Source organism: Stegodyphus dumicola, chromosome 11, assembly GCF_044657685.1.
Source record: "Stegodyphus dumicola isolate Sdum_Otavi_A_Nest chromosome 11, ASM4465768v1".
NCBI lineage: Eukaryota > Metazoa > Arthropoda > Arachnida > Araneae > Eresidae > Stegodyphus > Stegodyphus dumicola.
Window position 1 is genome coordinate 118,249,479 of NC_140778.1, and position 14,038 is coordinate 118,263,516.

A 14,038-nucleotide genomic window follows, 5' to 3' on the forward strand; every position below is an offset into this window, starting at 1 on the left:
ATTTTTGTGGAATAGTGAACTGTCATAATGCCTGTATATATGGCATAGAAAATTATTATGCTGTACTTATTTTGTTGTGCATAATTATTACGTATTATTTGGAATTCTTAGTGATTATATTATTTTACTGTGGATAATGAATTTACAATATTTGTATTTCAGAATTAATGTTTAATATTTAGTTTTGTTTAAACTTTTCGTTCGTTTACAGCAAAGCTCTTTTACGTTTAGCTGAATATGTGATACAGATAAAAGGGCGCGCTTGTATTTCCGTTTCTCACGAGGCGGCTTCTTTAGGGGGTTAGGGGTTGGATTGCCCATCTGCATTTTTCTCTTTTCTTGCGGGGTTGAACACGCGTGTTTTGCTCGTTCGGAGGCGAATAGTTCTAAAGGGCGGCGTTATTTGACAGAGTTATAAGTTTGAAACATTCTTTCTGGTTTGCGTGGAAAAGGATTTGTCATTTTGTTAGAGAGTCTGAAATATTTTCGAATTTTCGTCGTTGTTTATCACCTCCGTCCCGCGTTTTCTCCTCCAGCTGTTCCGGCCACGCATGAATGATCAGCCATGCTTAAGTCAAGAGTATCAGAGAGAACTGATAGGATCTGTTGGTGAGAATCGTTGTTCTACTCTTGAAAAAGATGAACTCTTTTTCACTTCTTCGAAAAAGTGATAGCCTGCAGTTGAAATAGTTGAATAAACTTTCTTCTAAGTTTCTAGCGTTGAAATAGCCAACCATGAGTCTCTCGAACGTTGTCAGACGGTGGTTTTGTCAACTATTACGCATCGATTGAACGGTGTTTTCGACTTCAGAGACTTCATTTTTTTTTTTTTTTTTTTTTTTTTTTTTTTTTTGACATCGATGAAATAGCTATATGTAACAATGTTTTCCTTCGAGAACTATGTGACGGGTAACTTCACTGGTATAATGAACTATGCAGTGTGAATGGTGAAACTGAATGCTGTTGAATTCATCAACGTTTGAAAGATAACATTTCATTTTCTACTAAGTTTCTTGGCTTTGCCACTACTGATGTTTTTCTTCGGAGATATATTAATGTTTTTGAGCTTCTATTGTCAGAAACGTTTTGAAACCTAATTAGTAGTTTGCATTTGTGTTACGGAATTTGGGTGAACGCGAAATATTTGTCTTTTAACTTCTATCTTACTGCTTTATTCTGAAATAGAAACTCGTAGGAGAAGTAACCATAGTTTATACATTCATACATTAGATTGATTTTATTTGATTCCCATTGAATATTTTTTGTCAAGAGCTAAATAGAGGTTTTGTCAAGTACTGAGTATTGTAATCAATCTGATAATCGCTTTTTGTCTAAGAAAAAAACATACAATTTCAGCACATTAAAGTATTACTTTTATTTGGCCCTTTTTTTTTTAATAAGTTCTAGAAATTAAGACTCTTACTTATTTCTTTAACGTTTCTTTTCTGCATTAAATTATCAAATTTTTACAACTCATGTGTAAATGAACTTTAGTATTTTAACTTAAGTAAACTGGATTTCAGTAATTCATACCTATTTCACATTTCTTTCCTGTAAATGTATGTTTGCAGTCGCAAGCAAAATCAAGTTCTTTCACTGTGCACTTGCCTTCATTCTGACATGGATTTGAACTGCAGGGATCTAGAAAAAATAAAAGGAATATAAATTACTATCACTTATACTTTTCCACATTCAGATTTTTGATGCTCACATCACAAATATGCATTCAGACTCGGAATGTGAAGTGTATTCATATTTAAGTATTTGAGTATGATTATTTTAGACCGTTCATCGAAAGTATGTTAAATGAAGTAATTGCAATGAATGTTTTTCAAATTTTAATACAATGCACATTTTATTAGGCGAGAAATATTATTTTATAATTAGTACGGGAATTTTAGACATCTTTCTTTATAGTGGAATGCTGTTAGCTATTGGTAATTGGATTTTTTATTATTTATGAATAATTTCGAACACATAAAATGTTTCTTATTTATTTCACTCTTACACAAATTTGTATTTCTCTCTTTGAACAGAAGATTGCTCAACCAAACAGAAAAATCGAAATAATTTAATTTAGAATTATTACATATCTTATAAACAAATATTCGTATTTGCTGATCAGCCAAAGCTTCCGAAATTGATTTAGATTATTTATACTACTATAAAGCATTGATGAGCTATCTGCCCACGCAGAAGAATAATTTCTCGGAGAACATTGTAAAGAAAATTAGTTCACATATACATTACACTTGCGAAAAATCATGAAAACTCCTATGCAGCCTGTCCATTCTCAATTTGAATTTGGGTCGAACTATCAGTGTTACGTGGCACTAGTGCTCAACCTTTGGCGTTTCTTAAGCCCGCTAAATGATCAAGTGTGTTAGAGCAGAAGATTGTAAACCGCGTTTATATCTTTTTGGTAAATTCTATATAAGATGCGTTTATATTTATAAAATCTGAATGTTTTATGCATCCACTAAAATATTCACGTGTTTCGTGTTTCATCTGCAAATTCCTTTATAAAAGATTATTTCAGTGTTTGATCTTAACATATATAGTGGTATCAAGCGTAGGGAACACCCCGCGCAACGAAAGCGTGTAATAGTCTAAAAGTGTACCGTGTAACGAATCACACACGAAACGTTACGCTTATTATCACTTCGAACGTAAAACTAAATGCTTTTTAACTTCTGATTATGAAAATAAATAATAAAATAAAATTAAAAATGGTGAAAGAAGTAATAAAATAAATAATAATAAATGCAAATACCAGTCAGTGAAAAATTGCAAAATTTAACATAAAAAAACAGCAAATAATCTCATCTCTTAATATTGCTTTACCAGTAAAGAACTGTACACTGGTGTGCAAAAATTAAGGACGAGACGGTTTTTTCAATATAACTTTGTACAAAAGTTTTCCAAATCAACACATTTAATACCGTAAGATCCCCAATACGTAAGGACATGAGTAATGTAAGCAAAACTTACTAAAAGAGAAATCAGAGGGATAAAAAGAAGCTTTATTGAAAAAGTAGCATGGAGCACAATGCGACTGAAGGCCGAAACATCCCTGTGATGGGTGTCCAGCAAGAAACATCCGGTCTTAAATAGGGGATATGTTCTCCCCTAACTGGCTAGGCAGGTTTCACAGCGTCTGCCCATGCTTAGAATGAGGGTGTCAATGAGTTGTTGAGGCATTGCTGCCCATTCGTCTTGCAGCGCCAATCGAAGCTCCGGAATCGTTACTGGTGGTAAGGTACGAGCTGCCAAGCGTCTGCCTAGAAAATCCCATACATGCTCGATGGGATTGAGATCCGGAGATCGTGCCGGCCAATCCATACGTTCAATATCCTCACTCTCTAAGAGCTGTTCGGCAGCTACTATGCGATGACATGGTGCATTGTCGTCCATGAAAAGGAACTGCGGACCCATAGCGCCTCTATAAAGACGCACATACGGAAGAAGAATCTCGTTACAATAACGGGTCCCGTTGACTGAACCTGCGTCGAAGATGTGAAGGTCTGTACGACTACCAAGCATGATGCCTCCCCAAACGAGAACACCGCCACCTCCATACCTGTCCCTTTCAATGATGTTCGAGGGATGATTGCGGCTTCTCCGCTCTCTCCAGATGAGTATGCGATGCGAATCGCTACTCAGACTGAATCTGCTCTCATCTGTAAAGAGTACTCATTCATTGTCTCTCCAATTCCGGTGTTCCCGGCACCACAGACAACGCCTTCTCTGATGGGCAGGCGTTAGAGGTACACACCGTACAGGGCGTCGTGCAAACAGACCACCACCGTGCAGTCTTCTGGCCACGTTAAAACGCGATATCGGTCGTCCAGTCGGTTGTGTCGTGTGTCTAGCGATTTCTCCCGCTGTCTGCCGCCTGTTTCTTCTGGCCTGTAAGGCAATATACCGGTCATCTGCGGGTGTGGTTCCTCGTGAACGAACACTACTAAACCCCCGGATAGCTGTTCCTGTAGTTTGAAATTGTCTCCAAAGTCGTGAAACGATGCTGTGAGCAATTCGAACTCTGCAGAACACTGCGGCCTTCCTCCAACTTCCCAATGATTCGACCTCGGGTAAAAGCATCCAGATGTCGTCTAACAGATTGATTATTCGTCATTTCTCGCTGAGGCAGCAACTCGGTGTGATTTTAACTGATATACGGCGTGCAATCTCTTTACCAGAAATACTGATCTTACACCGACAACATGCTTTATACTACTCAGACACTCACCCATTACGTCTACCTGCATATCTGCGCATGTGCTACCGTACATCACCTTACTTAATCTCCTGATTGGTCTTTCTGTCCGCTCTGCCTCTTCGTTCAGCTGATATGCTAATTTTTCGACTTCGTCCTTAATTTGTGCACACCAGTGTAAGTTTACGTTTAGCAGCAGCATAAGGAAGCCCACAGGTAATGTGTTTTCAACAAGAAAAAGAGAACAGGAATTGTTCATTCCGACTGCAACTATCAAGGTCCTTCTTAAGCAATTGACAGTTATACAGACCATAGTCAAGCAAGGTAATCTTAACCAAACCGAAGTAGTAGCAAAGTGCTATAAAATAGCAGACGTATTCAGTAATAATGCTTGCCATACCTTAATTCTGGGGCCCATCAGCGGCCGAGCGGTAAAATCACTGAATACTGGTAGTTCGGTCCGAGGTTCGAATCCTGAGAACGGGCTGGCAGCATGGGCGTTTTTGTGGTTTTCCCCATGTGTAACGTGTATACGAGCCAGTTTCCCTTAAAAAGTTCTCCACAAAGGCATCCTTCCCCTTAGGCAGATAGCCCTATTGTGCTTTACCATAATCACACACGTACACATTATTATATTTATTAAGGTCTGTCCTTGATTCATTCTTTACAGCTATATTTCATCTCTTCATTCAAGTAACCAAAGCAGTAAAAGTGAATACTTGAAAGGTAATATGTGGATGAAAGCAAATGGAGAAGATACACGATCAATGACAGATTTTACAAAATTATCTCGATAGATTTCGGTGAAATTAAGGTACATGTCTACATACTCTCACTATTTGCATACCAACAAAACTTCTCAAGCTATTCTTTCACTAAAGCTGCTTTTTGAGGATGAACATTATTATTCATCACATGAAAGAGAGGATTCATTACCGTAGCACAGAATTTCATGAAGGGTTCAAGGAGTTTTAATCTCATCTGCTTTCAGTCTTGACAGTACTTTTCTGAATACGAGTAGATAGATGCACTAAATCTGAACCCATATCATCATACTTTCAAGAAAAAGGAGTGCTGTTCAAAGATTTTGTCCTGCTTATTGCACGTTTCTGATTATCGCCGTATAATTACTCTTTCATTATCGGATTCTGAAGCAAATCTTGGTTCATTTGTAATAACTATTTAAACTTTGTAAAATCACTTTCTATTCACTCCTGCTCAGTCAATCTATCGAGTGGTCAAGATGGATGAATACTGGCAACTCGATATGGAATAGAACCCAGGTGAATAAGCTGGCTGCATGCGCGGTTTTCTCCAATTCAAATTTGAACAATAACGAGTTTTGCTTAGAATGTCATCCGCGAAACATCTCTCGCGTTCGGCAGATAACTTTCGTATGCCTTCCAACATTCAAAGAACCTAACCTAGAGTAATCTTAATCGTACTATTCTAGTTTTAATATTTGAAGGAGCAAATTCTCTTGATGACCGGAGATATAATCCTTTGGTATTTAGTTTTTTCTCACGCTTACAGCAGGTATCGACGTTCCTACTGCTGTAGTGTACTTCATAGAGTTATTCGTTGACTGCTTTTAATAAGTGACGGTCAAAGTCTGGAAAAGAATAAAGATGATCAGTAATGAGTCTCAGGTAATTAAACTCCTTGTCTGGAAATATTTCCATAAACGAGGAATGAGCTGCAGAAAAATTAGGCATTTCCTTAGTAAACTATTTTTCTTCAAGTACTTCACTTTTATTTGGTAAAGTGTCTGCCAACATCAACCAGAAAATGTTTTCGTGCTTTGAAACTTTCAATTCCATATTCTATCCGTGAAAACTAAGAGCAAAGCACAAAATTTATTAGAAACACATTTGCAGAAAGCCTCATTGGAGTACATATTTCTTTGCTCAAAGAACGTTGTTTTGAATTTCCCTCTGGGCGTATTTCTTAAATCAGAAATATGGTAAGCAATTTCGAGAAGTAATACGAGCAAGTTCTCGATGATCCCATTTGAACAACAACGCAGAAGTAAAACAGAAAGCATTAGAATTATAATTTTAATTAGGTTATACAGGTTACCAGTAGAAAATGAATATGGAATAATGTACAGGGAGTTGCAAACTTTATAATTCATTACAAAAGTAACGCATGGAAAAAATATTATAAATACTAATTCCCTACCTTCTGAACACACAAAAAAGTCAATACTGTGAAACTTTAAGCTATGCTATGCAAAAAACATAAAAGTTATAATTTTAATTTGTTTTTTTATTATTTTTTTTTAAAAGAAGAAACCTCTCTACCCATTATTTCCTTAGCTGGGGCTTTTGCAGGTGCATCTCAATCTGTGCTGACAATATTATACGATGAATTTAATTTCTGAATTTTATAATGCAAAGAAAGTTCGGATTTTAGAAAGATACTAAATCTTTAAAGGATTTAATGAAGTTTATCGTAGTCAAAAAATAACTTTTTATACACTTTAGTTTTATTTACACATGCAAACACAATTTCTAGTTTCTAAATAATTTACTACTAAATAGATACCTCTCTCACAAAAGTCTCCTGAATATGGTTTCCTGCATTTGCATTTAAGGATTCCATTAACTGTTTCGCATTTTCCACCCTTCTGGCACGGATTTGGTTCGCAGAGATCTAAGATGAAAACCAAAATACATAAAGAAGTCTGTATAAAAAGTATTTTCTAATGAGAAACAAAAAAAAAATTCATTTGAAATAATTACTCTTTTCGCAGCTTTCTCCGGAATATGGAGATTTACAGGAACAGTAATGTCCGGTGGTGGTTAAGTTACATTTACCGTCATTTTTACATGGATTCGGTACACAGGGATCTGGAAAAGAGGAAAATGGGAATAAGTAATTTATTCATACTCCTCCTCTCAAAACGATCTTTATAGTTTAATTTTAGAAAAGTTTCAATATGTGCAGTTCTAAAATAATTTATTGTGAAATTTTAGCTTTAAAGACCCAGTTATCTATTTTTCAATGGAAGTATTTACACATTGTGGAATTTGTAGATATTATACGAAATTTGCAGATTTCTCATCTTTTAAATTTAATCTGTGCTTTTATTTCAGCTGCTTTTAATACAAACTGAGAGAAGAACTAATTACTACCATTATAAATAACCACTTCGCTATGGCTAATCTGCTGTTTCCTGGCAGCTAGTTCTGGCTCAGACTTCATTTTTCTGAATCGAATGAGGCTCTGACTTCATTTTTCTTTATTTGAAATTGTGATTTATTAATAAATATTCTTTTTTTATTCTATTATGGTCCTTGCATTTATTGTAGGTCTGTAAGATAACTAAGTTTCCAAGTCACATGTGTTCTTGAAAATTACTAAGATTTTTTGTTTCTATACTTTTGACTTTTACATTTAGAACTACATAGCTGACGTAACAATTTGAAAACTTATTGGCCGCTATAAAGGGTTATTAAACAAAATATTTAGTGCATATGAAGGAGATTTGTCAGAAAAATAGTTAGTATTTATGATCTGGTAATTCTCCGATAGAGTATTAAAAGTAAAATTCTATTATATATTCAGTAAGTATAACAGGTGGCAGGTGAGAGCGGATTCGGACACCCGGGGCGGCTTACTAGGACTAGTCCCGTATCGTCCGGAATCCGCAACTGTAGGTACAAGGCGATAATTCTTTGGCGTCCTAGAAGCCCGGCGTCAGGAGCTTAATAAAAACTAAGTATAAAACAGAATCAGAATAATTTGTTGAAAATTGTATTGATATTAAAACATTCCACAAAGCTGCATTCGATAAATTTATTGAAAGTGCTGTGCGCTGATCAAAATATTAATGTGAATCTTCGAGGATTAAGTATTAATCCATTCTCTCGCGTTCTTTTCATTTTGGTGGTTAATATACTGTTCTGGATTATTCTAGGCATGTTTAATTTTGGATCTTTCTGGAATAGAGTTTTCCATCTAAAAATACTCTATAAATTGCGGCAAAGTTCCAAAACATATTCTAGTATACTTACGAAATGAAAATCTGCGAATTAACGAAACTCAAGCATTTATATTTCTAAGATCTGCTGCACTATGGTAATAATTTACTCACTGAAATAGTTTATGTATATTACATAACGCTTTAAGTTAAAAAAGTAAAATTTCTGAATCAAAAACACATGGGAAGTATTAATATTATAACAAAAACCTGTGTTCTTGAAATAATAATTAACTTTTAAAATGCTTGATTACGAAAAAACGTGTGTCGTGTCATATAATACATTGCGAACCTACTAAATCCAACGTTCTAGTAAATTGATACAACTCACTTACGCTCATAGGTGCATGCAATTAATTTACGAGAATAGTTAGCCTTTAATATTCGCTTTTATCGGAATTTGCTTAGCGCGGAACTCAAAAGTTTTGCTACGAAAAGCCCAGCTGTGGTAAGATACTTCCCTGCAAAGCCGGTTTAGGATTGCAAGAAATTGGCAAGGATAGACAGGGTTGCCAAATTTGGTACGAAATCGCCCATTTTGTGACAAAATTAGCGATGTGCTTAGCGAGAACGCAATTTCCGTTCCAATGTAGACCACAAAGGTTCGATAATATTCAGGTCTGGTGACTGTGGTGGCCAGGGAAGATGGGACAACTCATCCTCGTGCTCAGAAAACCAGTCCTGGACAATGTGAGCTGTGTGAACAGGGGCTTTGTCGTCTTGGAAGACATCATCACCATCGGGGAACAAAGTTTGTACCATGGGATGAACTTGATCGGCCAAAATGTTCACATAAGTCTTGGCAGTCATGTGCCCTGACACAGTTATCATGGGGCTAGCAGAGAACCACGATATGGCTGCCCAAACCATAACAGAACCCCCGCCATGTTTCACTCTTGGCAACAAGCAGTTTGTATTATAGGCTTGAGATGGCGTTCTCCAGCCGTAAACTCGGCCAGAAGTGGGAAACAATGTGAAAGAAGACTCGTCAGACCATATTACTCGCTTCCACTGCTCTATAGTCCAGGCTTTATGACTTAAACACCACCTTTTCCTGTTACGGGCATTAGCATCACTGATGAGTGGCTTCTCAATTGCAGCACGGCCAGCAATTCCCTGTTTATGAAGCTCCCTTCTAATTGTTTTGGTACTCACAGGGTTCGGTAACACAACATTCATTTCAGCAGTAACTTTTGCAGCTGTGGTCTTCTTATTTTTCGTCACAATTGCCCTTAATGATCGTCTGTCACGATCACTCAGGACACACTTTCGTCCGCGTTGTGATTTAGCAGATGATGTTTTTCCGCTTTTCAAATATGCGGAATAAATCTTGGATATAGTACCTCTTGAAACACTAAACACCTCGGATACCTTGCTTACGGAAGCACCTACCATACGTGCTCCAACAATTTGCCCACGTTCGAAGTCTGTTAACTCTGACATAATGCAATGACAACCTCAAATAACAGTACTCCGACAACAACTGAACTGTTTAGCACATTTACGAAGTTGTATAGGTGGCGTCAGTAGTCAAAATTGCCAGCGCCACCTATATATTTCATTAAAATCAATCTTTCTTTTCAAACATGCATTTCACAAGGTGTTTCCATATTTTTGTTCATCCACTGTATATCTCTAATGAAATTCGAGGATATATATATATAAAGATTAAATGAAGTACAGCGAAAATGCATATATTTTAATAGGCCGTTCAAGAAAGTCATATTGTGTTCACATCATTTATTTTACATTCCACATGCTATATTTAAAGTTCATGTCTATTATTAAATAATGAAGAATCTGTTTGCATGTATGTTTCTACATTCCTCGCATTGCGGCAACACCTAAAGCCATCAGATCTTTAATATACGCAGTCCCTCATCCGAAAATAAGATTTCTTTTTAATTGATTTAATTATTCATACCAATTTAATGAATTTTTGGTTAACAAATAAAACAATTTGGAATCCAGCATTTTCAAAACTGTTCGACATAAAACACTTTTATATTCAGCTCATCAGACTTTTTTCATTTGACAAAACGTAAAATATGTATTTCCAAGTTTAATTATTAAGCTCACTTGTTTAAATGACGTGCTATTTAAATGCCCCTGCCTGAAATGGAATAAAGTAGTGTAAACGCAACTTATTAATTGTATTTAAAATGTATTTTCCCGATTGGCAACAACAGTTTTTTTTCAGAACGATAATAATTTTAACTGTAATGTTTTTGAGCAGTAATGTTGACGGTAATGTTTCTGAATAAAGCAAGTATCTAACAATTAATGTTTGAACGGTAATGTTTGACGGAATGTGTTTTTAATAAATGAACTAATTAATTGCTAACATTTCAGAAGTGGGATAAACTAGAATTATTATCTAGATTTAACAACGTATTGCCTTAACGTACGCTAAGCCTAAGCTGAATGCGGAAGCTCGCCTAAACTAAAGTAGAAAGGTACGTAAATTTATAAACTGTTCATGTTATGTCTAAATACTAAACGGAAAGAACTTAAGTACAATTATTGTATTATTATTTGAAAATTGAAGTCTAAGATGGCCTATTTGGTGCTACTTTGGTAGACGGTTGCACGGATTTTAGCGATTTTTTGGCGATTTTTCTTTTGGCGAGTAATGCAACTTATGGTAAACCCATTGCTGGATAAGTTATTTATGGTAACCGATACTTTGTTGTCATTTATTAAAAAAAATAATGCATTTTATCATGCATAAATTCCGTGTTTTAATTATTTATGGCTTCTAAATATTAAAAATCAATTTAATTTTGCATTTTTATTTGAAATAAAAATTTTGTTGTTTATAATATTTTATATAACTTTATGTTGTGGATGATGTAATCAATGACGTCACCTTACTTAAAAAGTAATTGGTTTTATAAATATCTATAAATTTAATCTAATGTTTTAAACATTATTTATGACTTTTAAATATTAAAATAAAACTTAATTTTACATTTGTTTTAAAAATGATTTTATTATGAATGATTATTTAAATAATTTTAATTCTATGCGTGATGTAATCAGCTCCTTGATTGGTTACTGAATATTTGTGCATTACTGCGCCATTTTAAATTTTTATTATTCATCTCTTCGAATTCCTCAGATTTCAAATGGAACGGATATCCTTGTTTCGAAGATGAATGTTGTTATTGGTAATTACCAAGAATTATTGGTATTGGAGTAAAACAATTGCCCTTTGAGACCTTATTTTGGCCAACCTGTCTTTTCTAATCTAAGATTCCTAATCTAAGATTTATTTATAAATTGGCTACTTTTCCGTTTGGCCGGCGCAATTTCCCATTCCGCCGGCGCAAGCGATAAAGTCGCCGAAAATGGTAGAACTGATGCCAAAGGGAATATCTTCGCTGATAACCTTTCACGGCACTTTTTCAAAACAAGTCGCTGAGATTTATTATCAGATTTACTTTTTTTTTTTTTTTTTTTTTCAATATTGGCATACATTTACATAGAATTTTTTTAATTATAATATTGAAATAATTCTTGCATTTAAACTCGTGTTCCATACTGAGATTTAACTTGAAATTAATGTAGATAATTCCTGAGAGAATCAGATTTTGGTAGCGTACTTTACGTGAGATGAGATCGTTTGGGATCACGTGATATTATCCTGCGAATCAAGAGGTTATACCATGAAAGCATAGTACATCTTTAATTTAACGTCTTTAAATTCTTAAATTAACGTCTTTTACAAATATGTCAAAAATGGATGAAAAACCAATGAAAATTTGGGATTTGCCCAGGACAGAGGAAGAATCCGTCAGATTCTTTCAAGCGAAAGGCGTTTTGCCTAACATTGCTATTTGTGAAAATAATCATGAAATGAAATTATATTTCGGAGACGAAATTCAATGGCGTTGCAACCTTTCAACTTGCCGCAGTAAAAGAAGTATACGGAAAGGCACATGGTTTGAATCATCGAGATTGAGTTTCTTGAAGTGTTTAAGATGCATTTATGGTTGGAGTGAAGAATTAACCTCAGTTAAATGGTGTGAAAAGCAGTTGGAAATCAGTCACGGAACAGTTTTGGATTGGAATAACTACATGCGAGAGGTTTGTGTTTGTAGGAGGCCCTGGTATCATCGTTGAAGTGGATGAAAGTATGTTTACGAAACGCAAAAACAACGCGGGACGGATTTTACCACAACAGTGGATCTTTGGTGGAGTTTGTCGTGAAACAAACGAATGTTTCTTTGTGATGGTGCCAAACCGATCCATGAGTATTATATTAGAGGCAATAAATGAAAACATCGAAAAAGGAACTACAATATATTCCGATTCATGGAAATCATATTGCACTGAAAAACTGGAAGAGGAAAGTTTCGAACATTTCAAAGTGAACCATAAATACAATTTTGTAGATCCGGAAACTGGAACGCACACGCAAAAAATTGAAAGACTATGGGGAAGCACAAAATAGCGGAATAAGAAACACAGAGGAGCTGCTCGGCATCATCTGGGAAGTTACCTCGCCAAATTTATGTGGCGAAAGGACACAAAAGACCCATTTGAAAAAATCCTAAACGATATTAAAATATTTATGCCTCCAAAATAAAAAAAAATGTTTAAAATTCTTAGAATTAACATTTCTTAACATTTTTTTTTATGTGTATACTGTGTGTTGTCGCCAATAAAGTCTGCTTGGTGAGATTTGCGCCTGAGAAAGGGAAATGGCGAGGTTTGCGCCGGCGAAACGGAAAAGTACCATAAATTGTTAATAGCGTCAGAGGAAATTTATTTTAAATTTTTGGAGGAAACCTCGCTAATTGCTTCTTCAATGAAGTGCGAGAAATGTGGATAACAGATGAATATGGTTAAAAGAGCCGATTTAATTATGATTCCGATTTTTTTATGTGATACTTATCAATAAACAACAGGTGGTACAATTCGGTTTCGGGGACCGTAAAAAATTGCAGCGAAAATGCATGCGCAAAAGCGCCAAATCTAGCAAACTCGCTCATTAAACAGCACTCCACGCCAAATCTCGCGAACGCGCTGATTTCAAATTGCGTAAGTTTTAGATAGTTCTATATTTGCAAGTCGCCATTGAAATACTAGTTTAATTTTTTAATTCTCTTTATGATAAAGCTATGGATTTTACAATTTGGGAATTGCCGAGTGAAGAAAAGTCTACAATAGAATTTTTTCAAAAAGAAAAAAAAATGGCATCATTCATGATAGAAAATTATGCTTGAACAATTATGAGATGAAATTATGCTTTATCGATAACACGGTAGCAAAATGGCGGTGCAGGAAAGAAACCTGTAATGAGTATGTTTCCATTCAGTTATTTTGGCCTTTTTTATATAAATAATAATAATAATAAATTGTATGATGTGAAATTAACCTTTTTATCTAAATTAAAATAATAATCTGAAACAGTTATTTACTCTTATGCTTCCATTCAGTCATGTTTAGCCTTTTTTATATAAATTATAATAATAAAAAAGTACTATATGAAAGTAACTTTTCATCTAAATTAAAACATCAATCTTAAATAGTTATTCGCTATTACACTTCCTTTCTTGCGTTAGGGTTGCCGCAATTATTTTTGGCAGCATTGGCATCAACAATAGTTTGGCGATTTTTTACGGCCCTCGAAACCGAATAGTACCCAACAGGTTAAATGACTCAAAAAAATGTAAGTACATATTTTTCTTTTATTTTATAATTGCATACTTTAATTTTTGTTAAAAAATTAATACACTATTTTCAAAAATTGCTGAGATAATTATTGTCACATAGTGACTTAAAAGAACTTGCTTTGGAACTTGATGTAGGTGTCTCTTCTGCTATTAAAA

The 14,038-nt window shown here is 34.9% G+C and overlaps 1 protein-coding gene across 7 annotated transcripts in view; it reads right to left on the reverse strand.

Annotated features, from left to right (window-relative positions):
• The window catches only part of LOC118205862 (uncharacterized), a 238,591-nt gene that overhangs the window by 124,269 nt on the left and 100,284 nt on the right, over positions 1 to 14,038 (reverse strand). For all 7 annotated transcript variants that reach the window (XM_085827135.1, XM_085827138.1, XM_085827136.1 and 4 more), the window contains 3 exons: positions 6,961 to 7,068; positions 6,764 to 6,871; positions 1,534 to 1,641 (listed from right to left, as the gene is read on the reverse strand). In XM_085827135.1, the coding sequence (XP_085683261.1) occupies positions 1,534 to 1,641; positions 6,764 to 6,871; positions 6,961 to 7,068 (324 nt within the window). The remainder of the gene's footprint in view (positions 1 to 1,533; positions 1,642 to 6,763; positions 6,872 to 6,960; positions 7,069 to 14,038) is intronic.